Here is a 25,750-nt window from a genome sequence, read left to right as displayed (position 1 = left end):
AATGTCAACAACTTCGGCGACCTGCCCGACGCTCTCCAATCCGTAGAGCGGTGCGCGCGAAGACGTCAGCCAATGCGCTGTAATACAACGACATCTCGATGCGAAAGAAAGACCACAGAACGAAGACCGTCTCCGCCACATTGTATGTCAGCACTGGAAAGATCGCGCCAATTACACACGCCGCTCAGCTAGCCCTTTTGACGCCAGAGATAAAGCCATTAACGGTCGCTAGGAGGCACACATGGAGCGAAGACGAGAGTTCCAACGCGAGGAGCGGCGAACAAAGATGGAAATGAAGAAGGTGAAAGACTGTTGAAAGTGTCGGGGAATTAGAGAGTATCCCACGCGCTCGTCAGCTGGGTCATCGGTCCGACCCCACATTGCTCGCTTCTCCGCACGTCCCCTCGTTGTCCCCGCGCATGCGTATCACAGCATCCAAGGCTGCACTGGAAAATCGGCATCGATTCCAGTGAATTCTTGGCATCGTTGGGATAGTCTTGAGCTCCCCAGAGCGTTGAGATGTCGATTTGACTAACTGGACCGTCTGCCTTTGCATCGTATAAATAGTAGTAATAACGATACCCTCATAGTTACATCACGCTCAAGTGCAGTACATGGATTGCCTCTGACAAAATGCTTCAGCTTGTTCCAATTATCGTCTTCTTCGCCTCGATCGGCTTGGTCGCCGACTACATCCACATGCTATGGCGTCGCCGTTATCTCCCTCCAGGCCCCTTCCCATTCCCCATCGTTGGCAACCACTTCCAAACGCCATCGTACAAACCTTGGATTACATGGGAGAAATGGGCTCAGCACTACAATTCACCTATGGTGACTCTCTGGATCGGACGGCACCCGCGCATCATATTGAGCGATGCGTGGGTCGCAAGTGACTTGCTAGAGAAGAGATCAGACATCTTTTCGAGCAGACCAAGAATCATTGCCATGGGCGATGCAATCAACGCGACAAACACGAACCAGACTACGTTGCCGTATGGGGATCGATGGAGGAAACACCGAAAGCTCATGGTATGTTACCCTGCGTTGCCTCGCTTGCTGTACGTACAACGAGCTAATAGCGTAGCACATGGCCGTCGGCTCCCAAGCCGTGCGCAAATATCGCACATTCCAAGCGCACGAGTCCGCGATCCTGATCCGCGACTTCCTCCTTGAACCACACGACTTTGAGCTGTCCATCGAGCGTTACTCTGTATCCATCACCTCGATTGTCGGCTGGGGTCGTCGCATCGATCGCAAGAACGACTACGTTGCGCAACAAGCCCTCGAACTGATGGAAGCTGTTAACTACATCGTCCCTGGTATCTATCTCATGGAAGCCATCCCGTTCCTGATGCATTTGCCCGCTTGGCTCTACGCGTTACCGAGCCAGATGCGATTGGGTGCTGGTATACTGTCGCGCTACTTCTACCTGCTTACGCAGGAAGGTGCTGAAGCGAAGGAGGATAACTTTGGGAAACACGTTATGGCATCTCAACAAGCCAGCCACATGACCGATCTTGAAGTTGCGAGCCTGATGGGTAACCTGATTGGTGGTGGGGTGGACACGACTAGCAGCACTATGTTATCCTGCATCCTGGCAATGGCGCGCTTTCCGGAGGTGCAGGACAAGGTACACGCTGAGTTCGATGCAGTCGTCGGACATAATCGCTCTCCAAACTGGGATGACATCGACTCCAATGCACTGCCATACTTGACTGCAGTGGTAAGTTACAGGTATCCCAAATTTGACTCTACATCTAACACACCACAGGTCAAGGAAACCCTCCGCTGGAGAACCGTAACGATACTAGCCGGCATCCCCCACGCCAACACCGTCGATTTCGACTACAAAGGCTACCACTTCCCCGCCGGTACCAACTTCACCGGCAACATGTGGGCCATCCACAGACATCCGCGCGACTTTCCCGACCCTGATCGATTCATGCCGGAGAGGTTTGTCGAGGGCGAAGGCAGCGCAAAACAACCCTATCCGAACAAGTACGGCATGAATCCTTTTGGCTGGGGACGCAGGCAATGCAGCGGTCAGCCGCTTGCCGAGCAAGGTCTGCTTTATTCGCTTGCGCGCATGATTTGGGCTTTTGATATTTTGCTGGGGCTCGATGAAAATGTAAGCGCCTTGAGACCTTCGCCCAAACTGTGGAAGTTTGCGTCGCTGACACATTGCGACAGCGTCAGGAAGTCGATTTGGATATCTTCGCATACACCGACAGCGAGAACATGCGACCGGAGCCTTTCCGTGTGAGATTCATTCCTCGCTCGGACGCGATCAAAAAGCTTCTCTTGCACGAGGCGGCGGAAGGTCGTGAGGCGTTGAGACCCTACGATGGAGAGACTAGAGTGACGATGGAGGACGCTGTGAATAACCCGGCGAGGCTCTGAGGATAGCTCGACCGCTCTGAGTCGCGCAATCATTACATTCTCTCTTTCGTTGGGGCAATCATCTGCTTTAGATGAGAGTGATGACCCTATCTTCTGCAAGATTATGAGCGTCAATGATCTGGTGAACCGCTCGATAATTGTGAAAGGTGAATAAGCCTGCTCTCTTGAAGGCGATGTTGTCATGGGTTTGAAGGAACAGGGCTTGAGCACAGTCTTGACTCCCCCAGTCAATTCCCGATGTTGATCGGTGAGTATCCCCAGCATTAGTGTTGGCTTGAGCTTGCTTGGTCCAATCTGCACCAATTGTCGCCTCGTGTAGACAGTAGTTGATAAGCACTACATAGCCATACTGTAGGCTTGTAATTCCGCCGTAAGGCCTGTCCATGCATGACCACATCGCTGGCCACGAAATTTGGTCAAGCGTTATGGGCTCCAGTTCATCTTGTAGTTTGCTTTCGTTTCTTAGTTCGAGCTTTCCTTCTAAGCTGTCGCTACGGGTGTATAGCGCATGCAACAATCTGCACTTGAGCTTCATGGAGGCATGTTCCAATTCGCCGGAAGTTCTAGTCTTGACATCGATGTCAACGACCATAGGTGTAATACAGTGACTAGAGTGTTGGCCATGTGTTTTTGTCAAGAAACCTTGATTAATCTGGTTGTCGCTAGCAGCCCAGCTCCAGGTCGGCGCTCTCCATACCTCGGATCCTGGTCTGTCCTCTCTGCTGGTCCATTTGCTCCAACAGAGCTCTTCGACAATACAACCTCGCCAAAGACCGGCAACCAATTGATCGTCCATCACTCGACCTACCCAGTTTGCGATGCCTTGAATAGCGACAAGCTTATCGCTCGGGTTTGTGAGCGCGCAACTTGAATAAAGGTCTCTGAAAGCGAGCCAGTTGAGATACATGTATCTGGAGAACGAAATCAGTGGTTTGTCGGTAGTTAGATCAGTTTCCGAGTGGCGCCGGTCCCGTTTCCTGACAACGCGCATACCCTTCTTCAGTACAGTACCGTCTGACCCCCATCGAGCTTGCGCCCAGCCGGGGAGGCCATCACGATACGTCTCGCATGCTGTCATCTCACGGCACTCCCAGAAAAGTTGTCCGCTGGTAAAGTGTATGACCCGAGTGGAAAGCTGCCTTTCCTGGCTCACCCAAGCTCTTTTGTTCAATGGCGCTTCTTCGATGTATCTTTGAGGCATTGCTCCAACTTCGCATAGAAATGTTCCGCGTTTTGCCTTCGTCCAGGGTAGGTTTTGGGGCCAGTCGAACTGAACAAGTCGCGGCAAGATGGAGTCCGGACTTCTTTCAAAGAATAGGCCACCGCTGCTATCCTTTGAAGCGGTCGCCGCGATCGTACACACTGAATTCGCATAGATGTCCCCCATGCGTTGGGACTCATATCCCCAATCGTCTTTGTCGTCTTGCAGGATGCACCTTCAGTAGTTAGCACAGGTACTTCCATGTCGAAAGTGACAGCGTACAGCGAATCGATCCAGATATATCGTACTTGTAAGAGCCGGGTAACAGAAACAGCGTCTTGAAATGTCTTTGGCAGAGCTTCGATGTCAACGCCATCTGTTAATGCCCGATGCGTCTGTGCGTTGAGAGTTAATGGCTTGACCGTCCCCCAGCAGTGCGAGAGGCAGACGTATTTCTCTTCACGAAATGATGCAGTGTTGCACAGTACAACTGTACCAGACTGCTCCGTTCCAACATTCAAAAGTCTTGAAGGATAGACAGGTGAACTGACTTCCTCTGGAATCTGACATCGCGTATGCGTTTCGCAGCACTGGCGGAACTTGCTAAGAACGAAATCGAGAGACGACTCTGATTGGGTGTTTGACGACAACGTCTCTGGAATACCGAACCGAGTCAGTGGAGCAGTGCCCGCGATTTCAGGAGCATAATCCGGAGACAGTAACTTAGTGGGATATGGCCAAGGTACAAAGATCAACGGCGAATGCCCCATTCTCAACAGGAGTTGGTCGGGATCTTCGTGGTAACCAAACAGAGCCTCTATAGGTTTTTTCCAGTTGGTAGCGGGCCGCGGCTCACGAGCATCGCCCCATGCCAATGTGCAGATTGAACATGGAAGCTTCTTCGCCTTGTCGAAGGATTCAACATTAGGGTGGTGATTGAAGAAGAAGGTTCCTCGGTCGGTATACCATCCTTCAGCTTTTCCTTGCAGGAATTGACGACACGGCGCGCAGTATCGGTTTTCCGCCATGATCGGAGTGGCTGTAACAGAATAAGGCTGATGCGTTTTGTTTCGAGATGGGTACAGATGGAGAGAGGCAGTTGCACAATAGGACTCCCCGCATGACATCACATGGGACATCAAGTGGGCAAGCGCGGTTGGGTCCAAGGGTCGCACGCGTGATGCGACTGTGCCACATCGCGTCTCGTCTCATTGGTCCGCATGACTTTCATTCGTGAGAGAACCGCCGCCGTGCCGCCCGAACGCGGGCCGCGATAGTACTTGCCGTCCGTTGGTTACTGTCGCAGAGCGAGGGTAGTAACTTTGCAGCACGTAGGGTGGAATCAAGCGAAAGCGTTATCCCTGGGCTAGCTGACTGCGCGCGCTCTTCTTAGGCCGGGTCACAAAGCGTCACGGTAACGCTCTCTAGAGCCAGCCCGGGAAAATCACCCCGCGCCGTAGTCGCATGATTTTGGAGGCGCAAGTTTTTCGAAGAAAGCAGGATGAATGTGCTGCTATCGCAAGACAAACTTAGTAAGGTGCAGCCTGTCGAATAAGTAAATCCTTGCATGTCGGAATACGGCAGCCTTATGTAGGCGAAGGGATGCGGGTCCAGTCCAACACTCTTGAACAAGTTCCTGAGGCATACTGCGGGTCCCAATCTAGTCCCTCCGTACCTCCCACCTCCTCTCAACCGTAATAGCATGCTTCGAATCAGCCACTCTCTGCTCTCTATCATGTTTATAAATCGACGAGACGCGCACAACCTGACAAGTCTTGACCGGCTGCAGTTCAATCTGCGAAGAAGCATCATTGTCGTCCACCAACTCCGAGAAAGTCGCCGTCGGATCGTCATGTCTCCTGCTCCCTTTCTTCGAGAAGAGACTAGTCTTCTTGCTACTGTCGTAATTGAAGCTTGATCTCGTGGCGCTCTTCGACTTGCCGAACAGAGGGCGCATGAGGGGGATGCAAGCCAGGACGATTGCGACGGCGGGCTCGAGGCCGGAGAGGATCGTGGCGAGCACACCGGTGTATGTCACGTCGAAGAAGTCGAGACCCGGTAGCAGCGTTTGGCGGTATATGGTGGTGGCCCAGGTACTGCGCGACAGGTCAGCATGAGTTCAGCACGACTGCATGGGCGCAGGCGTGCACTCACCCCACTCCAATGCTGAGGAGTGCCATCGCAGCCAACTTCTTGCGCCACGTCATACGCAACTTGTACAAATATAGCATTGGTAGTAAGATCATCACGGCGTCTGCGATGAGGTTGATGACACCCATTGCGAAGTAAAAGGTCGGCTGACCACCGCAAGTCCCGGGTAGTGCGAAGTTCCAGTTCTTCGCCAGTGGCCGGCATATCGCGAGAGCGGCGATTACGTCGGCGACGCTCCAGGCTATGATCACAGCGGAGAGGGAGCGGGCCCATCGCAGCCTGGATACCATTGGTGACGGTGCCGTGTACATTAGCAGGACCGATAGTTTGCTGAAGCACACGGTCGCATTCCACAGTATTGCAAATGACATGATACCCTACGGCATAACCTGTTAGAGCTTGTAAATTCGAGAGAGCAGTGACTAGTCTTACCTTGAAGAAGAAGGTTGCCGTGTCAGGCCCAAAGCGCTGATGTATGTCCGTGGTATGAAAGCCAAAGCCACCATATGTGACCAGCGAGATGCAGCAAGCGTGCAGTGCAGTGTTGCATATCTGATGAATCGATTAACGCGGAGTTGTTTCGTTTACCAGGCTTGATCTACCAAGGCAGCAAGAATACAGTAATCACTGTAATCGATCCGGTTCGCGATCCTCTTGGCTACCAGTCGCAGACCCACAGCGACAATGACAGGGGATAGAGATGGAAGAATTCACGAGGATGCCAACATGTTGCCCGTTCTCGATGGGAATCATGACGGTCATCGAGATAGATCTGCTTGGTGGGACTGTGGCGTGGAAATGTCCGAGGAGCGTGGAGGCTTGATCAGGTACCGCCAGACCCGACGATAGGGGACTACCGGTCGAAACCTAGCCACCATGCCACAACCCGATCGGAGAAGCATGTATGCAGAGACCTGACAAGGCAAACACAGTGACCGAAGTGCGTCCTAGCCACAAACAGGTATTGGGATCCTCATAGCGGCTGAGATCTCATTGGCCCAACAAGCATTTATTGGACATTAATAAGTAACAGCAGTGAGCAGCGGCTTAAAGACCAATAGGAATGAGATCGCACACTGCACCCTTGCATATTGCCGTTTGTTGCTGCTTTCGTGGCGGCCTGACTTCGGGTAATGGCGGCAGCTGAAGAGAACGAGTGAACAGCGCGTTTGTACATCTTGGGTACAAGATGGCTATGCCGTCAATGAACTTCAGAGGGCTTTGCACATTCGACGTTCCAAGGTTGCTTGTCGCGACTATCAGATTCCCGCTGTCGTTTGACCGGCGTAGAGTCTGCCCCGCGGCGAAAGCTGTGACGTGGAAAACTGATCAACGCGATCTCTTTTCTTACGAAGGATCGTATACCTTGAACCTATCTACGTGAAGTTACGTTGGAGTCGCCCCACACGTAGCGTGCCCCCACCTGCTTTCCAGTAGATGGTTGGATCCATGGATGCCGTGCCGCAACGCCAAGCTAGCGCGGACGCGAGCGAACCGCGTCGTTGATTTCGCTTGCAAGCTTCTAGCCGGTAATACTTCTCTGTCGCAGCCTGATTTATAGGTTCCAGCGGATTGGCCGACGTCTGATCGGCCTGCATTATCTGAAGACTAATTATCGAAACGAGAGAACAAACAATGCACACCGGACCTTGCACGGGGGTGACATATCCGCCAACGTTCAGGCCGCACGGCAATGCGAAATCGCTAGACGCGCCAACTCCTGCAGCTGCCGAATCCTCCGGCCAACAGCTCGGAGAAATGATAGGAAAAAGTAATTGCTCCTTTTTAAGGGACGCGGAGTAGCTACTCCCGTTGCAATGTGGAAAGTGCCGTGCCCCAGTGCGGGACAAAGATGGGAACCAGGAACTATTGCGCATGCATATAGCCAAAATCGTATCCACCCATGGCCTTGCCGTTGCTTGTTACATAGGATGGCTCATCCTTCTAAGATTCGCCGCAGGCTGTTCGCCGGACACCGATCGTTAACACCATGGGTTCCATTTCGCAGGATGAGCGCAAAGTCGCCATCATTACCGGTGGCACGGTTTGTCGCGTCGCATAACCGCAGTTGACCTGAGCTTGCTAACAAATCCCAACAGAGTGGAATTGGATCCTGGCTAGCAGCCCGGTTACAGGCGAGAGGATATCGCATCGCGATCTGCGGTCGACGTGAAAGCGAAGGCAAAGAAGTCGCCTCATCCATTGATGCGACAGGAGACTCGGTCATCTTTGTCCAATGCGACGTCAGCTCGTATGCCTCGCAAATCAATCTCTTCCAGACCACATGGAACAAATGGGGCCGCCTGGACGTTGTGATCGCGAATGCGGGCCTTCCCGATCGTGGATCCGTGTTCAACCTCAACCGCCGCGATGCGCCCATCGACGACTTGCCTCCCGAACCAGATACCAGCTGTACAGACGTCGTGGTGAAAGGACGAATGTATGGCACGACGTTGGCGACACACTACATGCGCCACAACCCAGGAGGCAAAGGCGGCAAGATCATCATCACAGGAAGCATGCTTGGCATATATCCATGCCACAGCTTTCCGGAGTACTGCTCGGCTGAAGCAGCGACAGCAATGTGGACGAAGACAACCGGACCTGTTCTGCTAGCCAAGGACAACATCTCCATTAACTGTTTGATGCTCGGTCCCATCGAAACTCCAGTCATGCCTGGCTTCAGCAAAGCCTTTCACCCCGAACACATGATGCTGCAATCGACCCTCTTCGACGGTTACGATCTGTTTCTGGATGACGAGAAGAATGAGAGGACAGGGCAAGTTGTCGAGATAGCGCACGACAGACTGACGGAATGGGGACATCCAGGTTACAAGAACGGAGCTTTCTCGAAGCGTAGTGAGGCTGTCTTCGAGCCATGGTTTGCTATGGTGCATGGAGAGAAGAGCGGCTTGCCCGGTACAATTCACGAATGGCCGAACCGGGGTAATAAAATCATCGCTGTGACAGGCGCGACAGGAAGCCAAGGTGGCGGAGTAGTCAACATCATGAACAAGACGCCTGGATGGACAGTCAGGGCGATCACCCGAAACCCAGACAGCGATGCGGCGAAGAAGCTGGCAGCGGAGGGAATTGAGGTTGTGAAAGCTGATTTCGAAGACGAGGGATCATTGCGAGCCGCCTTCGATGGTGCAAATGCCGTCTTTGCGGTCACGAATTGGTGGGAAGCGCTCTTCCGTGGCAAAAGCCAGCACGAATGTGGCGAGATCGAAGAGCGACATGGCATGAACCTCGCTCGGGCTGCCGCGGCCACACGATCAGTCGAACACTACATTTGGTCAACTTGCCCAAGCGCGAAGCGTCGGTTCTGGGGCAAGATGGAAGCGCCGCACATGGACTATAAGGCTAATGTGGATGCGCGCATCAAAGCCGAGTTGCCACAACTTGCTGCCATCACGACTTACCTGTACTTCGGATACTATCCGCAGAACATGGCTTTCTTCCCACTCTGCAAGCCCTTCGAACACGTGAGTCTGAATAATCCCTCTTCATATGGGCGCATTAAACTGACATCTGATCCAGCCTGGCACCGGTAGATACATCCAAGCGATGCCCACGAAGCCGGACGCCAAAGTCCTTGTAGCCGGCGATATGACAGTCAACCCCGGCATCTGGGTCCGCCAAGTCCTTGCTACTGGCGCCAAGGCTTACGGTAGATACGCGAATGTTGCGCTCGAGAAGATGACATACCAGGAGATGGTCGATGTATGGTCGGAAGTCACTGGCAAGAGCTGTGTCTTTGCTGGGCTCAGTATGGAGACGGCGGCCAAGCTTTACGGCGATGTGGGCAATGAACTGGCGCTCCAGTTCAAGTATGGCGAGGCTTGCGATCCTTGGGAGGTCACCGAGGAGTTTGTGAGCCCAGAGGAGCTGGGCATAGACGCTTGCGAGGTCGTTGGGTTCAGAGGCACGATCGAAGGCCTCCACGCAGGCGGATTCTGGGCTTAATATCAAAGCCAGATGCCCGGCATATATCAGTAGAGTAATCCAGGCGTCCTGTTTCTAGTATCAAGCATTCGGTATATCAAACGGTGGATGCGACGGAGGTTCTCGGGTGCCAACGGGCTGCTCTAGGCATGCGTCAGCTTGATCATATATAGGGCTGGTGATGCGAAATACAGTAGCCATTCAGTAGTGACCACGGCCCGCTGGTCATGAGATGACGCTTTCGTCGTGGGAGTTGAGAAATCGGGGTGTCGCGTCTGGGTCGGCAGCTATGTAGAAGAAAGGAGGCTGAAGACCTCGGGAACCTCGACCGTTCATGGGATGATAGCCTAAGCGGGTTCTTCATGACTGGAAGCCGTTGCGTACGTCAGTCCGTGAGCTAAGGTCGTGAGCGACGCATGGGATCGTATCCAGGTAAGGTGTGGGTGGTACGGCCTTCAGCGTTGGGTGCGATGGCGGCGGGCCCCGTCGGGGTTCCCGTTCCCGCGACCCGCCAACGCCGCCACATGCCTACCCGTAAAACACGCGACGCGCAAACACGTGCGACCACCATGTCGCCACAAGTTGACAACCACCCGCGAATCTGCCTCTAGAAGTCATCCCGCCTAATTGAATATACTCCAGAACTAGGATCAGTGATGTGTTCATCAGGTGCTATCGTGTTGCGCCTGGTGCGTGAGGTTTGGTTTACATTGAGGGCATGAACATTCTGGAAATGGACACAGCCTGCGCAATTTCATCACGAGCAACGACAAGACCAAAAAGTCTCTCTAGGACCACGCGCCTTTCAAGTATTGGAAACGACAGTGCATTCGGTGTTGGTTGAATCTGGAGAGCTATCCTTCAGGTCGCATCAAAGCGCATCTGCATGCACGATGGGTGGCTCGTGCGGACCCTGCTTACGACATTCCTCAGGTGCATCCCAGCATACTGGCGCTGCCCATGTCTTCCTATCTACGACAGTATCTTCCGGGGCGCCTGGGGCGCGTGAGATGTCAGAGGAACTAGAAGACTCTGCATCCGTCATCTGCCCATCCTTCTTTGCCTGTAGTTCGACCTGCGCATCGACATCGTCCTCATTGTCGAACCAGGACGGCGGGTCGAGCAATCGAGGAAGCTTAGCTGGCGCCTTCTTGTTTCCCTTCTCTAGCTGCGCCCCTTCGTTGAGGTTGTCGCTATGGTTCGGCGGGCTGCGAGCCTTGCTTCTCGAAAAGAGAGGACGCATGAGCGGTATGCAAGCCACAACGATCATGACTGCGCACTCGAGACCACCCAGGAACATGGCGATGGCCATGTCCGAATATCGATTGACCTTTCGCCAATTCAGACCCCACAAGCACTTCTGGCGATAGATGGTAATGGCCCAGGTCCTAGGGTTCGTGTAAGCATATTGCAGGCGATGGAAGTCTGTCTGGTATACGTACACTATACCCATCCCTAGTAGGATGATTGCAACGATCTTCTTGCGCCATGACGTCCGCAAGCGGGTCAGATACGGCATCGGAAGTGCGATGATGATCGTATCGATGATCAGATTCAGCAAGCCCATGATGAAATAGAACAGAGTCTGGTTAGGGCATTTGTCTGCGTTGATCCATGCCATGTTGAAAGGTCTGCAAATTGACAATACCGCAATCAGATCTGCTACTGTCCATACGACGATCGTCGCGCCGAAATAGCGACATATTACGCGCATGGATGCGTTGGGTATGATCGAAGTGTACATGAGCAGGACTGAGAGCTTGGACAGGCAGGCAGTGACATGCCAAGTGCACACCGCGACTAATGTGCCTTTGGAGAGGATGCGCATATTGAGGATACCAAAACGCTGTAGGAGGGTTGTGAGTTCGAGGCCATAGCCTGCGTGGAAGACGAGGTATAAGTGGTTGCAGTTTGTTGCTAGGTTGAACACCTGTCAAGTCACGTCAGCGCCTCTGCTCTATAATGTATCTCGTATCGACGTGACCGATACGATGCATCCAGATGCACTATGAAGATGAAGGATGAGGATGGTTTACCAAAGCTGCTATAATGCAGTAGTCGCTGGCGTCGATTCGTTTGCGGATGTATTTGGCCACAAGACGTAAGATGACCGCGATGGTAGACAAAGCGATCGAGCTGACTGATAAAGCGATTGTCCAGACCTGCAGTCCAGTTTCGATTGTGAAAGCCATACTGAGCGAAAAACGCGCCTTGCGAATATAGGTAGTTCAATGGTAGATGAGGATGCGAAGATACTGCTTCGTCGAGTCATGACGGGGACTTCAAATACAGTCGTTGCAACCTCGACAACATTACAATGTCGATTGTCTGCCTCTACGCCCTTCCAACGGACGCAAGCCACTCAAGCTCTCCGAACGGTGAACACTCGAGCCTTCCGAACGGTGAACGCTCGACCCTTTCGAAGGGAGGACAGCCGAAGAGCTCACTCGATCTCGGCATTGAGTTTCTCCAAAGGGATCTCTGTATACTGTAAAGTTCATGCTAGTGCATCATGCAACGATGGCCAAATCGAGAAGAGATGCATAATGTAGATGGAGCAAAGCACAGGAGTGGTCCATGCGGAGACCCGCGGAGTTCACTCGATCTCGGCGTTGGATGATCCCAAAGGGATCTCTACATACTGTAAAGTTCAAGTTGGTGTATCATGCAACCATAGCCCAATCGAAAATGGATGCATGATGCAAGTGCACTCAGACGCACAGTGGTCCGCGGGAAGATGGAGGAATGATATGGCGGGCCGCAGGAGTGGTTCGTGATCGGAACGGATCTGGCCACCGGGAAGATCGGATCAGAGGCCACCTACAAGGTGTGCGTCTCCAAAAAAAGATGAGTGGTCGCATAACTTATATGGCGATTGCGCAATACGATAAACACAGGGTGTATGATGATTATTCTGTTGGGTACTGAGAACAGCGCATGCTGAATCTCCAGGATGGTAGTTGTGGTGAAGGGAGCGCAGGCAGGAAGGCTGCGGGCGAGACCAGTTTGTGGATCCCCGCTTTTAGAATCTCCGCTTTACCAGACCAGGACTAGTGCGAGATGAACGGTCAGCTCTCGCGCCTCCTACACGTCGCGTGCCTCAGCCCACAACAGCAACCAATATCTTCAAGGCGCGTATCAGCTTATTGTTCTCATCTCATGCATTGAATGCCGCCCCCGAATAGCGGTGTCATTTCACCGTTGATGATCATCTCCCTCATCGGAAACAAGAGGTCGAACTGCCCCAACACCAGCCATGCCAGCGCACGATCTGCTCGGACTGCCATTGGTATTATTTCGCATGATCGTAGAGACAGTAAGCACCCTTATGGTTTGGCCGAGCATGCAATCGACCAAAGCCGGCATAGCTTCACGACGATGATGCGAAATCGCTGTATTCACTGCGATGTGTATCCAGAGTATGCCGCGACGAATCCGACATGTTACTCTTTCGTAGCATCCGTCTAAAAGACCATTTAGATCTCGCCGAGCTAGAATCTGGCGTAACTCTCGACCTGGACATGGATGAAGCTATTGTTGCCCAGGAAGAGTTGTGGTTGCAGAAAGTAACTAAGAACCTGCTGCAATGCATACTGGACGAGAATAGATCTATCGCGAGACATGTCAGACATCTGGAAATCGGCGCCTTCTATTAGGGCTTCTTCGATGAGGCGCTCGCGCCTGTTCTGGATGATGTATTGACGATGACGACTGGCCTGCAGTCTTTGAGGTAGGGCTGAACCCTTGGTGATATACTCGTATACTAACTTGGCACAGCTGGGGCACGAGCATACCTATACCAGAGGGTGCCCTCCACATGTTTCACACGATGCATCACACGGCTCGCCTGCACGTGACGAATCTCGAGCGGGAAGGGAAGCCTCTGGATCGACGTCTACTCTCGTCAACGCAGCTTCACTCCCTCCAGTTGTGCGTTTACTACGATGAACCAGACCAAAGCCTTTCCCTAGAGGGTTGTCACAGCGAGTTCCAAATTCTGAAAGGTTACCTGATGCTCGGCAATAGCATCAAGGCACTTGATCTGAGCTTCGAAGACGCTAAGCTTACGATACATGATAAAACGCTCGTCGGCTTCAAAGACTGTGAGTATAGCCCTTTGAACTTTCATTGGCAAAAAGGAGATCGATTTCCCACGCTTGAGGAGTGGGTTGTGGGCGAGAGTTACGCAGACTATGCCTACACCGCGCAACACATGGACCTGTGGCATCGATGCATGGATTGGTCCCTGCTCCGCGTTCTTGATCTTAGTCATTTGAACAAGTACCCTTCATCTATGCTGCCGATAATACCGTTGACTAGCCATGTCCCGCGGCTCGAGTCTTTGACTCTCGCCGTCTCCAACTGCAACGAACACGATAAGAAAGATCCAAAACGTTCACTGTCAATATTGGAAGAGTTTCTGCGAAATGTTTTGGCACTCAAAAGATTGCGCCTAGTATGGCACGGCATCCCGGACTGTCTACCAATAATATTACAACACCAAGGCTCGACGCTGCGTGAATTGGGCTTGGAAGACCTTGGCGATACAGCTCCCTGGAGCCACCAGCTCTTTCTCGACATACTGAGCAAGGCGCCGCAACTACGTCATCTAGAAGTAGAGACGTCGAATCAACACTCTGAGTTTGAACTACAAGGGAGGTGGTCAGGTAAAGCCGTCAACTCATCGCCATCTGAGAAGTATAAGAGCATGGAGCATATGCACATGAGCTTTCAGGTCAACAAAGCAAAAGCAGAAGCCGCTGTTCTAAAACGCTTGAATATACCATACGTACTAAGGCGAGATGGAAGATACGAATTATGCGCCACAGGAGTCACTTGGAAACGAGAATCACGGTAGACAGGTCATGTTCGTGTTATGTTTTCGATTCCCGGTTCGATTCGTCTGATTCAAAGAAGACCTTTCGCATACCTAGGAAGAGGTCAGACCGCGCCTTTTAATCAACAACGTGTTACACACTCTCCTCGCTGGATGACAAGCTATACGATTTACCAATCCGCATATTCTTCGTTCTCAAAGAAATCTTGATGCTTGAACCCAAGCACAGTCGCGATTACACAACACGATATATTGTCGCAATGCAGCTGTATCTTGTGAAGCCCTTGTGCTCGCTACGGGTACCCATGAATTCCCTTAGTACACCTCATAATTAGCAACAACCATGAAGCCATGCACCCTCAAGAAAGGTCACAACGAATCTCGATGTCAAATCAGAGGTTGGGGAACGAGACAAGACCTTTGCCATGCGACTCAAAGATCCGCAAATCTAAGGATCTCGCGACTTCCCGTATCATGTCGATGGCGTCTAACAAATTATAACCTTGAAGAGACAGCTGTTCGATCAGCGGACACCATGTGTCCTTAAGCTTCAGCATACCACGAAGGCAATCTTCGCTCAACTCGGTGTTGAAATAGCAGTCCTGCAACTTCAGACATTTCAACGACTCTGGTAGGTGACTGAGGTTCGTAAGTTTCTCAAACTGGATCGTTATGTGCGATAGCATTTCAAAATCGCGGAACGAAGGGTACACGTAGTGTAACGAGTCCTCGCCGTGCAGCTCGATGTCTTCTTGAAACCACGCATCGCGCATATCGTAGTGGCTGTTGAAGTGCAATTCCAGAGTCTTTAGAGTTGCTTTATGCTTTTCCAGTAGCGCGATCACCAGATCTTGTGGAGTGACGAGGGGTTGGCTCCCAATATCGTCTGGCAACATACCCCCAAAACGCCTGTCGTCTGGGATGATAAATCTGAACGTTTCCAAATGAGGACATGCATCTAGAGCTTGTCGCATTGTAGCGAGTGGCCCAAGACTCCACCACAATTCAATCGCCGGTGGTGTCAGTACGTTCGTGGCAGGATGAGCATCATTACCGGCCGATGCTTCGTTCTCGGTAGAGAATGAAGTGAACGATGGATATCGCAGGAGCGGGATGTAGTCAGCTATGTTGATTGGCTGGTTATCGAAATGCTTGTGCCTGCAGGTTAATGAGCGAGAGCGATATGAGCGGGAGTCGGTGATGCTTACAGATGGAACGTCTCCAACTTGGCGAGGAAGGCGTCACTCGAAGCTCTCATCGCATGCATCCCTTGCAGTAGTCCGCGAGGGGGCAGATTGTGTGTATCCATACGAAGATGCCGTAAATTGGGCAGACAAAGAAGTGTGCATAATACAAGCGTCTGGTACAACATGCTCCGTTCGCTATCGAGATTTTGAGTTTCGAATAATGCCAATAATTTGTCGAAAGTGGGACGGCGCATAAGGTCAGGTCCTTTATACGGGGCTGGTCGATGGTAATGTAAAGTGAGCGATCGCGTCTTCTTTCCGAGATTGGGGCGTTCGACACAGGTCCGCAAGAAAAGCTCAAGAGATTTCATCGTTTCAGGCATCGACTGTCCTAGTACCACGCAAGTGTAGAGCGCGGGTTGCGCAACAGCTGCCAGCGCGCGGGATGTTTTGCATAATCGCCATAATGCTCTGACATCTGAGCAAAGGCCTGTTGCAAGATGCGCGACGATGGAATAGAGCAGTTCGTTGGATAGATCAGTGAGCTTTGCCATGGTGATGCGGAGTGACCGCCGGAGGTGTCGCACGCGAGGTGCACAATATCAGGCAGCAACATTAGTAAGCAACGCTAGCTTCGCGGGGCCAGTGGCCACAACCTTCACCTTCACCATCAATCAAGCTCACAGTATCAGTCACGCAGAAGAAGCTTCTCAGTGGTACAATAGATATGGATTTAAAGATCACAACAGAAATCTAACAAATCACGGGCCTTCCTTCCAATATCCCTCCCAACCAGTCCTAGCTCGCCAATGCAGCCAGTTTACATCATCGCGCAAGGAGGGCACCGCTTCTTGCCGCACCTCTTCTTGTTCTCCTTGTGCTGGGTCCGCTTCATCGACTAGATGGTCGTTAGCAGATCTCATTTCAAGCCCATTCAAAGTATTACGTACAGCGACCTTCATGTCCTCGAGGAGCTTGGCCTCCCAAGCCTCATCTGTCTCCACAATGACTGTGGTAGCGTCGGTGCTGTCCTCGGTGACAGCGGCGGCAGCGGTGGCGGTAGCCTCGGAAGGCTCGTCGTCGGCCACGGTGACCATGGGGATGGGGAACCCGCTGGGAGGCAGGATGACGGAGGTGGACCAGGCAGTGACCTCGGGCCAGGTAGGCTCGTCGGCCACGGTGACCTGGGGGATGGGCATCCCGCTGGGAGGCAGGATGACGGAGGTATATGTAAAACCTTCCGGGGTGGTCTGAGAAGGAACCAGGCATGTTAGTCCATACTTCATGAAACAGTTGTGAAATGAAATGCTTACGGATGTGGTGAGAGCAGGCATTTTGCTTCGATTTTTTACTTTGAGATACTATGTTGTAGAAGTCTTGGGATGAAGATGGAATATTGTAAGTAGTTGGGATGGATGAAGAGGTTTATATAGAGATACTCTCACTTTCTGCTGTGGTAGCGCACGGAACTATGTTGGTGGTGTGTGTGGGCACAAATTGCAAAACCCTCTTCGCTACCCTTGAAATGTTGTCTCGCTCAACCACTCAAATCTATTGCACCCACAATGCATACCAAAGCTCTGGAAATTGGAAGCATGCAGAATGAGATATTCCAAGCCGTCCAATAGTATACCTGATATCTCATATCAGGCTGGCAGCGACAATAGTTCACCTCACCTCCCAGAGAACCCACATCTCTACCTCTGGAGAATACAACCTGAGCGACCATCGCAATCACACCACCCATTGCTACCCGTGAAGCATACCATGGCTGCGTAAAGCGACTGGAAGTTTTCCGATAATTTCGTTTGCCAACTACCCAATGATGTTCGCGATGTATGAAGCCTGGTTGGTAGCGACCGTAGTTTCCAGCACCTCGCGAAAAGCCCTCACCTCCACGCCTAGAAAGCAGTACCAATCTTACTATACCGATAATACACCCAAAGCTCACCCATAGAGCATACCACAGTTGCACGCGTCCCTTACAAAGCGCTCACCACACCCATCCGCAACACCCTCACTCTGAATGGCTCCCACAGCCACCGCACTAGCCTGCCCCATACAGTACCATTATACCATCGTCCCTTCCCTCCCCACCCACTCAACCCCACGCTCCCCAATATCCTCCAAACTGCGCACCCTCGCCACTTCTAACCTGGGGAAAAGTAGCTTAGCGCCTCCCACACAACTTGCCGTGTATATCATCTCACCTTCTACTTCCTTTCTCCATCCTTCCTTCACCTCACCTCACTTCACAGAACGCAAGTCCAGACGCATACTGCAAGCCACCTTCCCAACCCAACCCAAATACACACCCACCCACCAACCACAAAAATGCACACCCCAACCATCCTCCTCATCGCGGCCGCCGCCAGCGCTGCCGTCGCCGCGCCTATCACCCTCAACCCTACCAACCCCACCGACTCAACCAACAAGATCAACTACAACGCCCCCGTTGCCAAGGCACTTGCCTCAGCCGGTATGGTCGACACAGAAGGCCACTGCATGCACCCTCTGCACGACGGCCTCGCGTACCCACCGCGTTCCGCCCTCTATGCTGCTGACACCGCCGCTGTTGACACCGCCGCCGCTTCCCGTGCCGCCATGGTCGCTATGGACACCGCCGCTGTTGACGCCGCTCGCGCTTCCGTTGTCGCTGGCCACGTAGACGAGGAAGAAGAGGAGACACAAGAGCAGTACAACAAGAAACTCGTCAAGATGGACAAGGCTCGTGAGCACGGTGTTGTCTGCACTGTTTTGTAGGCGTATGCCTGCCTGTAAGTACTTCACATGCACGCTTCTAGGACAATCCAAGCTAATACGCCGGCAGTCTAGCGCCATCTACATGAAAGATGGGAACTTACACTCTCTCAGGTGATTTACACGAGAGACTGGGAGAATGGTGAGGGATACATGGCATAGCACGGCGTTAGGCGCACCGTAGTGACGTTAATCGCGATCACGGATACGAACAACGAACACTGCGCTCTTAGAGGCTTTCCATAATGTCAATCTGATTCAACATTCCACACTGTCTACACTATCATGCCGTTGTGAAACGTTATGTCTCTACTAACACCCCTGCTTATACGTGATCTCACAACGATGCGCCTTCGGCGCAATAAGGAAGAAGTTCTGTGGAACACCAGATATTAGCTTACATATCACACACACACACACACACACCACAAACGCATGAACTTACCTCAAACTCCATACTCTCAGGCGTCGTACTGGCCGCCAACCGGATACCACGGCACTCGCGGAAGAAGAACGCAGTCGCATACCGCAGTTCCATGCGCGCGAGATGGATACCGATACATGACCTTGCACCAGCGCCGAAAGGATGGAAAGCGAGCTTCGCATCCGGCGATTGCGCTTCGGGCACCGTTTCCTTGTCGGCGATCCAGCGTTGTGGGTTGAAACTAATCGAGGGTCAGCTTGATATTGCTTGCACGATGAAGTGCAAAGACACGACTTACGTCAGAGGGTCGCTCCAGATCTTGGGGTCGCGATGCAAAGTATACGCTTGCGTATCGACCGTGACGCCTTGTGGGATGTAATGACCAGCGAACTTGGTGCCACCTTGAGGTACCACTCTCGGCAGACTACTTGGCGCCGCGCCGTAGAGTCTCAGCGTCTCTTCGATAACCGCGTTGAGCAGCGGGAGTTTGATGAGATCGTTTTCGGAAAAGTCATGCGCTAGCGCCGCGGTCTCAGCCTCGAGCGCCGCTTGCAGCTCCGGTCGTTGGAGCACCGCCCATGTAAGGTACGTCAGGGTCACGCCCGTCGTATCGGTGCCTGCAATGATGACGTTCATGGCTTCGATTCTGACGTCCATGTCGTCGATGTGGCCCTCTCCTTCCTTCTCGCAGTCCTCGATGACCTTTGCGAAGATGTTGTTTTCGCCGGTGCGCGAGCGTGCTGTTTCGACGGCTTTGCCTGCGCCGGCGAGGATGAACTCGTTTGCGTTGAACATTTCTTGGATCGCTGGGACTGGGACGAAGCGCAGGAGGCGGAGGAATGGCATCTCGACCATGATGCCAGCTCCCATTGTCAGCTTCTTCAGCACGCGCATGAATTGGTTTTGCTGCGATATGTCAGCTCTGATGTGGTATTCGTAGTCGTGTCTTCATACCTCTCCCGATTCCAGCATGTTGAATGAGTCGCCAAATGCGAGGTGAGCGCTGACGTCCGAGGCAAGAAGCATCCACCAGTTGTACACGTCGGCTGTCGCTTGCGTAGCATCCGCCTTGATCTTTGTAACAGCCATGAGCGCCTTGTCCCTGACGACAGACTCCCAATGCTCAACAAGGTATGTCCTGCTGAAAGATCTAGACAACAGCTTCCTCCGCGGCCCATGCTCACGTGGGTCAAGCATGGTGAACACACCGGCCTTGGGGAAGTTCGCAAGGCGGAGGTACCATTCGCTCTTCATGTACTTGGTGCCAATCTTGTGAATCTCTTTGAAGGCATCCAAGTCTGCAACGGCAACCTCATTAGGCGATAGTCGTACAATGGGTCCATATTGCTCGTGGAGGGAGTCGATGTAGAAGATGCGCTGCCCTGTTACGACTGCGCGCTTCAAGCGATAATGTGTGAATCGAGTATACCAAGGGCCTGGCAAATGCTTCGTCCGACAGGTAAGACCAACGTAGAGAAACTGTAGTAGTTAGTGCTGGGTTGCGGAAGTGATATCTTGGCTGCACTACCTTTGCTACTAGCAGACCTATTGCCAGCAAGAATGCGTATGCGAACGAAGCCATGTTGCGATGTAGTCGCTGGAACAAGAGACAATAAAGCTGATGTAGGTGCAGTATGAGCAATTGAAGCTCAGGAGTGCTATCAGTCGATTGAGGACTCGTGTAGATATGCTGTCGGCACGGTACTTAAACCAGCTCTACGGATCTATACAAGTCAGAATGACCTGCGTGCGCAAAGGACGTTCTCTTATCCATCTTCATTTCTTCTTTCGCTAGACCAAACAGGATCAGCGGGCATCCTGTACCGGCATTGCTTTTGCGTACACCGGTCTACGGTCAACTGGGGACCCGACAAAGATAGCTAACGGTCCCTGTAGGCCTCCGACCATCGTCGCGCAACTCTGTTGTGACATTGCATGGGGGCACGCGAGCGGCTGTCAGTGCGAAGCAGGCGAATGACAGACGCAGGGCGCTCTTCCGCATCAAGATCTCCAGATGCAACCTTGCCGAATCGAGTATAACGTAGATTGACCGCGCCGAAACCTGCATGGTGCTCGCTGGTAGAGGGAGGGTATGCCGGCTATGGCCCAGGGCGCTCGTCTGAGGTGTAGGACGATCTGGCAATGGCCCCGATAGACGATCGCACTGCTTCGACGCGAACTTCCGTTGCTGTCTCTATTCGTTCAAGGTCGGGTTCGGTTGTTGTTGATGTGCTTGATGTGGGCAAAAGTCGCACGCCGCGGAAGCCGAAGCCAGCAACAGGTGGTACCAGTCCGATAGTTCATAGGATTCGCAGAGGACGTCTGGCCTGCTACCCAATCTCCGCAATGCGGGGATACTATAGATAATCAATGTGGAGGCTAGATAGAGGTTAGCAGAAGCGCTAGAGGCACATCACCGCCATGATCGCCGTTGGCTTACCGCAAGCTTCGAGTCAACGTCGCACCCCACCTCACACCGAACTCTACACAAAGCCATACCCTTGTACCCCGCCAGCTCGTATACAGGATAGCGTTATTGAAGCGAGTATCTCCGGGCGCTGCATAGTCGGAACAAGAGGTGTGTGCCGATGAGATCCACGCGAACGCAGCCGGGAATCAAGGGAACCGTGGCCGGGTTGGGTGTTGCGGTGCGGCTTGCTTCTGTGGCTTCGTTGGGATGATCGGGTACTGAAGACGCGGAAGGTGGTCGGAACTTCGAAGGCGCGAACGCAAAGCTATTGACTCAACTTGCGACGAGAGCCCTGGACAAAAGTATCATGTCCGCATCTTGCCAATACAAAGCACCGCAAAGACGTTCATGATACCTCTTACTGAATGCCCCTCCAGGAGCGGGCGACTTCGTGCTGGGAAGATGTCTCGTATCCGGCTGAGCTTCTGCACACTTCACTAGGCGTACCGGCTTCTCAGCAGACAGGCAAACACCAGGTACGATGGCGTCGCCGAAAGGTCTGGCCGCGAACAGAGTCAGCCCAGGCCGTCATTGTGACAGGTCGTTGATTACATATGGCGGCGCATGCTGGCTGTCGCGATGCGTTGCGTTGACCCCGCGCAGTCGGCCAGCCATGCGCGCAATCCCGATTGCTGTGGCTGAACGCATGAGTCCTGCGACCGAGGACTTCCGGACCGCAACTGTTGCTGCAAATGGGTTACCGGGTATCGACATGCGGATGGGACAGCGGACGGGCCGATGGAAAATGCTGAATGTGAGATGGACGAAGGTGGTTGAATTCGGGGAGCACATGTATCACCACGGAAGGAGGTCGTGACGTCAACCGTTACCTGTCGCCGGAGCGGGTGTTGCCCGTCGCTATTCGCATGGCTGGGTATAGCTTGAATGATGCTAAGCATTACTTGGGTATATCATACTACCGTTGACATATCATCTTGCTGCAGGTGTATGTCACGTGCCCTGATGAGCGACTGCCCAGGTGGCTCTTGCCTGCTTTCCACGGTAGCCGTGAAGGCTGTCCCTACAGCGCTGCACGCGGCCGAACCGTCCAGATGTCAATAGCTGTTCCGCACCCAGTCAATGGAAATGCCAAAATCCGCCACAACACGGGCTGTGAATCCGTGTTCATTGCCTCAAACCCGCATCTGCGAATAGCACTCCTAGATGTATGCAATTACATTCTGATCCGATACCTCACCCGTGTATGTCAGCTTACTAAACGAGAAGGGTATTAGAGCTCAGTATCGAGGCAACGCAACCGGATTTTAGCTAACATGCGCTGGGAGAACGAGCAATCCATCAGGCTACACAAAAAGCCATTCCAAGGTTTTCCGTCGAACCAAGCCGAAGATATCACAGTGCCATAGCATATAATCCGCAATGAAGCAGTCCCACCCGAAACCTAATCCCTTTCAGCCAGTTCTTTACTCGTTGCCACGACCCACCAACGTATACAACATCTACAGCATCCATCTTCCCGCCAAATTCCAGATCCCATCAATACCTACCCGAGCATCAGCTTTTCTTCCCGCATAAGATGCGCATGCCACCTCCAACAACTCTTACAAGTAACCTCCAAACACGGCGTCTCATATGTAATCTTATTCTGCCACCCTCCCTTCCTTTGTCTCTTCGGTCCGCCGTAATGGAAGCGGAATAGCTTTACCTTGCAAGACTTCACACCATTTCCTGCGTCTTTGGGTTTACGTTGCTTCGCTTCGCCGATCTTGTTAGATAGACGTAGTTCTGGGCACCGTAACTTTAGTGTGAGCTTCCGTGGTGCGTTATTTGTTTTGTGTTGTAGTAGGGTTGGCGGAGAGTAGGCGTTCCATATATGTGCCGGTATTCTAATACTCAGTCGCGTTTTGTCTGTAAGGCTGTCACGCTCGGGCAGTACGTCGGGTTGGTACTCATTCCATATGCGCTTTGGTATCCTGATCTTTAGAGCCATCATGTCGGTAATCAGGTCGGTCATTGCTATGCTTTCACCGGGATGTGGGTTCGCTGGACACATTCGCTGCGCTGTCGAATTTGCTGTTTCCTCCATCATCGCGGTGCCACAAATGGGTTGCTAGCTAAGAAGTTTGTCCAAGTATTTGTCGGTCGTTAACAGCTTGCACACTTGCGACAAGCCAGAGATCAATGACAGCAGGGCTGCCGGAACAAAGGTGTTTCAGATTGTTGAGATGAATGCCATTGTCTTGACCATGATCAGATGTCTTTCTCTAATGATAAACCACGTAAATGCTCATGATGCGATGCAGAATGCTAGATGATAGTATGAAAGTCGCGTGAGAACAATCGTCTACTCGTAACACTGGTCCCAAAGGCCACCAGCCCTCGCAAAGCTCTGGCTCTCTACGAATTTACTCAACGTACACCTTCCAAACTTGTCGCCGCCGCAAAACTCCAATGGGTGTACGCGGTCGTTCACAATGACACGGACCGACTCTTCCTTCGCATGTCTGCATTGCAGCTTCTCCACGTAGAGTCGGGCTGCGAAAGGCACGCTCCACGCTGCTGAATAGCCATGAGTCTTCTTTGTATCCTCCATGGTGGTGTTGGAGAGCGGATTCGTTTTGTTGTATAGACCAAGCGCAGCCAGAACACCGCTAATGTCGTTATCGTGGCTGAAGTCAGCGTACACCTTGCGGTCGAGCGGGAACGTCTTGGGGTCGGAGTCGAGCGTGCGGTTCGTGTTGGTGCTGTCCTCGACAGGCTTGTTAGTCAGACGCGCCAACAGCTCGTTGACGTAGCCGACGCCCTGCGTGGGACCGAGCGGGTTGCCGACGCTGTAACCGTAGTACTTGCCCAGCGTCTGGAAGTAGTCGTACTCGCGCCATTCCTTCACTTTGAAGATCTTGCAGAAGTCGGACAGCTTTGCAGACGGGTGTGCTAGTGTGTCGAATGGACACATATCCATCAGATAGACGATGGACGTCGCGCTAAGGTTCGTTCCAAGAGCTGAGTTGATGCGTTCTTGGATGGGTGGGACGAACTTGTCGGCCCAGACCTGCTGCGCCCTGAGTCCGAGACCGTGATGTGGACCGCCCTCGAAGGCGGGACAGACGTCGTGGGAGAGGGTGTTGTTCCACGTCGGCCCTTCAGGGATCACCACGTCGATGTTTCGCGGCTCCTCTTTCAGCGACTGCGCAACGCCCATAAGCCACTTCTCCGCAGATTCGACCACGCGATGCTGGCCCCCTGACCGCACGAAAGGTACGTTTCCGTCGATCAGCTTCTGGTATCGTTGGTAGAAGTGCGCCCCAGAGTTGACCATCTCCTGCCTTCCAGCATCTGTCAACTCATCCGCACCCAGGGTGTAGTCATAATCCTTCAGGAACTCGAATTCCTTCGGGTAGGTTGTAGTCGTGTTCTGTATTTCGGCTAGGAGAATGTGGTACGCGATGGATTTACCCAGCGTTGGGTCGCGACCGCCGTGGCGGGAGAGGACGTTCGCAAAGGTGACTTCGCAGCCCTTGGGAGGAGCTATGTCGATGTCTGAGGGGACCGAATACCAAAGCGAGTATTGGCCCCAGAAGTGCGATTTCTTCGGACTACATCGGTAGCCTTCGTCGATGGTGTCGCACGACTTCTTGGGACGAGAGAAAGTGAAGAGACTGGCGGTTGTCAGCTTTGCGTGCTCCAGCATATTGGTGCTTCGTACCCATGGACGCAATACAGGACCACACATGCGCCAACCACAAGAAGGACCCGACGCCCAAAGCCCTTCGGTCGCTGTTCGCGTCGGGATCTGCTTGAAAGAGGCTCCTTCTCGCTCATGGGGAGCGAAGCGTAGTCTTGCGAGCGATTGTTGCGCATCCTGTTCCACGCCTGCGTCATCTAATGGATGGTTTGGTGACAATATACGATGCGAGTGGCATTGACGCGCTGCGTACTTCAGCACTAGGTGTTGGGGAATCGAGCCGCCAACAAGTGACGTATGCCCATCATGGTGTTTCGGCAGAAGCCGTGACTGCCAAGCCGACCTCGGGACGCCCGGGCCCCATCCTCAAACTCCGCCAGCACTCTTCAATGCCTTTGCCTTTCACTCGCTGTCATCTGATCTCGTCACATATCTCCAAGCCCATCTCCAAGAACACGCTCTTGACGCGCAATCTCCGGCTAGATACGGTCGCGTCCGCTTGCCGACACCAGTTAGGCCTGTGTGCAATTGCGCGATGTAACGCCGTTCCGTCAGCGCGAGATAGTCGTCGCTATGGCGCCTGATTGGCTTCTACCCCATGTTTTGGCCCCTGTGGACACCACCACCGGGCCTCTTATCTGTGGATGAACCACAAGTAAGCATTGTCAAGCTTCCACCGACCTGGTCGCCATGCCTGTTCGGTGCAGCCGACGTCAATGGCCGCAT

At 52.9% G+C, this 25,750-nt stretch overlaps 7 protein-coding genes across 7 annotated transcripts; 3 read left to right on the top strand and 4 right to left on the bottom strand.

The window, feature by feature from the left end:
- Positions 1–1,087: 1,087 nt before the first annotated feature.
- J4E84_007287 (uncharacterized protein) lies at positions 1,088–2,400 on the top strand (the record flags this gene model as incomplete). The annotated part of the gene is made up of 3 exons (XM_049389872.1): positions 1,088–1,723; positions 1,772–2,128; positions 2,191–2,400. The coding sequence occupies 3 exons, from the start codon at positions 1,088–1,090 to the stop codon at positions 2,398–2,400; spliced, it is 1,203 nt and encodes a 400-aa protein (XP_049242616.1).
- A 5,342-nt stretch (positions 2,401–7,742) lies between these two features.
- Positions 7,743–9,721, top strand: J4E84_007286 (uncharacterized protein; the record flags this gene model as incomplete). Its single annotated transcript, XM_049389871.1, has 3 exons — positions 7,743–7,796; positions 7,852–9,240; positions 9,296–9,721. The coding sequence occupies 3 exons, from the start codon at positions 7,743–7,745 to the stop codon at positions 9,719–9,721; spliced, it is 1,869 nt and encodes a 622-aa protein (XP_049242615.1).
- An 850-nt stretch (positions 9,722–10,571) lies between these two features.
- On the bottom strand, positions 10,572–11,414 carry J4E84_007285 (uncharacterized protein; the record flags this gene model as incomplete). The annotated part of the gene is made up of 2 exons (XM_049389870.1): positions 10,572–11,285; positions 11,409–11,414. 2 exons carry the CDS (start codon positions 11,412–11,414, stop codon positions 10,572–10,574), a joined length of 720 nt encoding a protein of 239 aa, XP_049242614.1.
- Positions 11,415–16,544: 5,130 nt separating this feature from the next.
- J4E84_007284 (uncharacterized protein) lies at positions 16,545–16,923 on the bottom strand (the record flags this gene model as incomplete). The annotated part of the gene is made up of 2 exons (XM_049389869.1): positions 16,545–16,622; positions 16,675–16,923. 2 exons carry the CDS (start codon positions 16,921–16,923, stop codon positions 16,545–16,547), a joined length of 327 nt encoding a protein of 108 aa, XP_049242613.1.
- Positions 16,924–18,058: 1,135 nt separating this feature from the next.
- J4E84_007283 (uncharacterized protein) lies at positions 18,059–18,487 on the top strand (the record flags this gene model as incomplete). Its single annotated transcript, XM_049389868.1, has 1 exon — positions 18,059–18,487. The coding sequence occupies one exon, from the start codon at positions 18,059–18,061 to the stop codon at positions 18,485–18,487; it is 429 nt and encodes a 142-aa protein (XP_049242612.1).
- Positions 18,488–18,713: 226 nt separating this feature from the next.
- On the bottom strand, positions 18,714–20,490 carry J4E84_007282 (uncharacterized protein; the record flags this gene model as incomplete). The annotated part of the gene is made up of 5 exons (XM_049389867.1): positions 18,714–18,737; positions 18,930–19,149; positions 19,207–19,814; positions 19,863–20,387; positions 20,437–20,490. 5 exons carry the CDS (start codon positions 20,488–20,490, stop codon positions 18,714–18,716), a joined length of 1,431 nt encoding a protein of 476 aa, XP_049242611.1.
- A 3,193-nt stretch (positions 20,491–23,683) lies between these two features.
- J4E84_007281 (uncharacterized protein) lies at positions 23,684–25,030 on the bottom strand (the record flags this gene model as incomplete). Its single annotated transcript, XM_049389866.1, has 1 exon — positions 23,684–25,030. The coding sequence occupies one exon, from the start codon at positions 25,028–25,030 to the stop codon at positions 23,684–23,686; it is 1,347 nt and encodes a 448-aa protein (XP_049242610.1).
- Positions 25,031–25,750: the final 720 nt, after the last annotated feature.

The sequence above is a fragment of the Alternaria hordeiaustralica genome (assembly GCF_023758085.1).
Source record: "Alternaria hordeiaustralica strain BMP 2776 chromosome Unknown scaffold_15, whole genome shotgun sequence".
In the NCBI taxonomy this organism is placed as follows: Eukaryota; Fungi; Ascomycota; class Dothideomycetes; order Pleosporales; family Pleosporaceae; genus Alternaria; species Alternaria hordeiaustralica.
Note: the sequence above shows the minus strand (reverse complement) of the source record. Positions and strands in the feature narration are given on the sequence as shown.